The sequence below is a fragment of the Carlito syrichta genome, unplaced genomic scaffold (genome assembly GCF_000164805.1).
Source record: "Carlito syrichta isolate Samal-C Ts95f unplaced genomic scaffold, Tarsius_syrichta-2.0.1 Scaffold314997, whole genome shotgun sequence".
In the NCBI taxonomy this organism is placed as follows: Eukaryota; Metazoa; Chordata; class Mammalia; order Primates; family Tarsiidae; genus Carlito; species Carlito syrichta.
Window position 1 is genome coordinate 327,048 of NW_007259093.1, and position 1,960 is coordinate 329,007.

The 1,960-nt window shown below is 44.6% G+C and overlaps 1 protein-coding gene across 1 annotated transcript in view; it reads left to right on the forward strand.

Annotated features, from left to right (window-relative positions):
* Window positions 1–1,960, forward strand: part of LOC103274839 (coagulation factor VIII-like) — a gene marked incomplete at its 3' end in the record, with an annotated part of 111,613 nt that overhangs the window by 33,030 nt on the left and 76,623 nt on the right. Inside the window, exon 4 of the mRNA XM_008072261.2 lies at window positions 243–455. Coding sequence (XP_008070452.1) covers window positions 243–455 — 213 coding nt within the window. The remainder of the gene's footprint in view (window positions 1–242; window positions 456–1,960) is intronic.

The window sequence follows — 1,960 nt, forward strand, 5'->3', positions numbered from 1 at the left end:
CCAGTCTGGGCGATAGTGAGACTCCAACTCAAAAAAAAAAAAAAAAAAATTACCTATGTGACTTGCATTATATTTCTGGAATATATGAGGCTTCTCACCATTTGTGGCTGTTGCTTGTTAGTCTTTCAAATTAAGATGCAGAAAGTCTGTTTCTTATGTATACTTTATTGGTAATAAATTTGATATATTTCTTTGGGTAGATGATGGACATAGAAAGAACAATTTTATCCCTCAAACTTTAGGAGCTGAATATAATGATCAGACCAGCCAAAGGGAGAAAGAAGATGATAAAGTCTTTCCTGGTGAGAGCCATACCTATGTCTGGCAGGTCCTGAAAGAGAATGGCCCAATGGCCTCTGACCCACCATGTCTCACCTACTCATATCTTTCTCATGTGGACCTGGTAAAAGACCTGAATTCAGGCCTCATTGGAGCCCTGCTGGTATGTAGAGAAGGTAAGTATATAAAAGGGTAGGGTTGAGATGAAATAAGCAGAGAAATGCAAACAGCTAGATCTATCTTTAACAGCATTTGTGTTCTATCACCTGAAAGAGGGTTCATTACTCTAGCACCCTGCCCATGGAAAGGAGAATAATCATCAGGTGAGGTGGTTCACACCTGTAATCCCAGCACTTTGGGAGGCAGAAGCAGGAGGATCGCTTGAGCCCAGTAGACCAGCCTGGGAAACATAGCAAGACCTCATCTCTACAAAAAACTCCAAAGAATATTAGCTGGATGTGGTGGCATGTGCCTATAGTCCCAGTTACTTAGGAGGCTGAGGTGGAAGGATCACTTGAGTCCAGGAGTTTGAGGCTGTGGTAAGCCATGATCATGCCGCTGCACCCCAGCCTAGGTGACAGAATGAGACCCTGACTCAAAAGAAAAAAAAAAGGAGATCCATAGCCGCTGAGTTTCAGGATTATTTTCCACATCAAATCTGTGGGCAGCCTCAGCAGTGATACTATCCTCTGCCTTTTGCGAATTTTGAACTGGGTTCCTTGAAAGCTCCATGGAGGTGATCACATCCAAGTATGTGATTAATGGCTTATAGACTGGTTCAGGTAGTCAGCCAGTCATCTGTAAACAAAAAGTATATAAAAATCTGAGAAAAGTAAGCATTTCTTTATATTGATAACTTATCATCCTAAAATAATCTTAATTTTAATCAAATCTGTTTGGTTTTTTTTTTGAGTGGGAGTCTCACTCGGTCGCCCACAACTGGAGTGCAGTGGCCGCTCCCCGCCACCGCAGCCTCGACCTGCTGGGCTCCGGCGATCCTTCCGCCTCAGCCTTCCAAGTAGCCGGATTCACAGGCGCGCACTACCACACCCGGCTGATTTTTTGATTGATTGTAGAGATGAGGTCTCGCTGCCCAGGCGGGTCTCGAACCCGCAGGCTCAGGCCATCCACTCACCTCAGCCTCCCAAAGGCGCGGGATGACAGGCTGAGCCACCGAGCCCGGCTTCAAATCTGTTTTTAATTTATAGTTTAATAGTATACATTAAATCAGGGAAGTACATTTTGCATAGTTTGTTTTTTAATCCAATTTTTAAAGGTGAAATCAGCTTCATTGGACCTTTTTTGTCCTAATTATTTATTAGTACATAATTCCAAAATTCAGTGGTTTAAAACAACAGCAATCATTTAATATCTTTCATGGTTTTTGTGGATCTCATGGAATTTTCAAGTGTCTTGACTTGGTGGTCTGTGTTAGAATGTCTCATGAGGCCGGGCTCGGTGGCTCAGCCTGTAATACCAGCGCTTTGGGAGGCTGAGGTGAGTAGATTGCCTGAGCCCGTGGGTTGGAGACCCACCTGGGCAACTTGGCGAGACCTCATCTCTACAGTAAATCAAAAAAAAAAATTAGCCGGGCGTGGTAGCGCGCGCCTGTAGTTCCAGTTACTTGGAAGGCTGAGAAGGAAGGATCGCCGGAGCCCAGCAGGTCGAGGCTGCGGTGGCC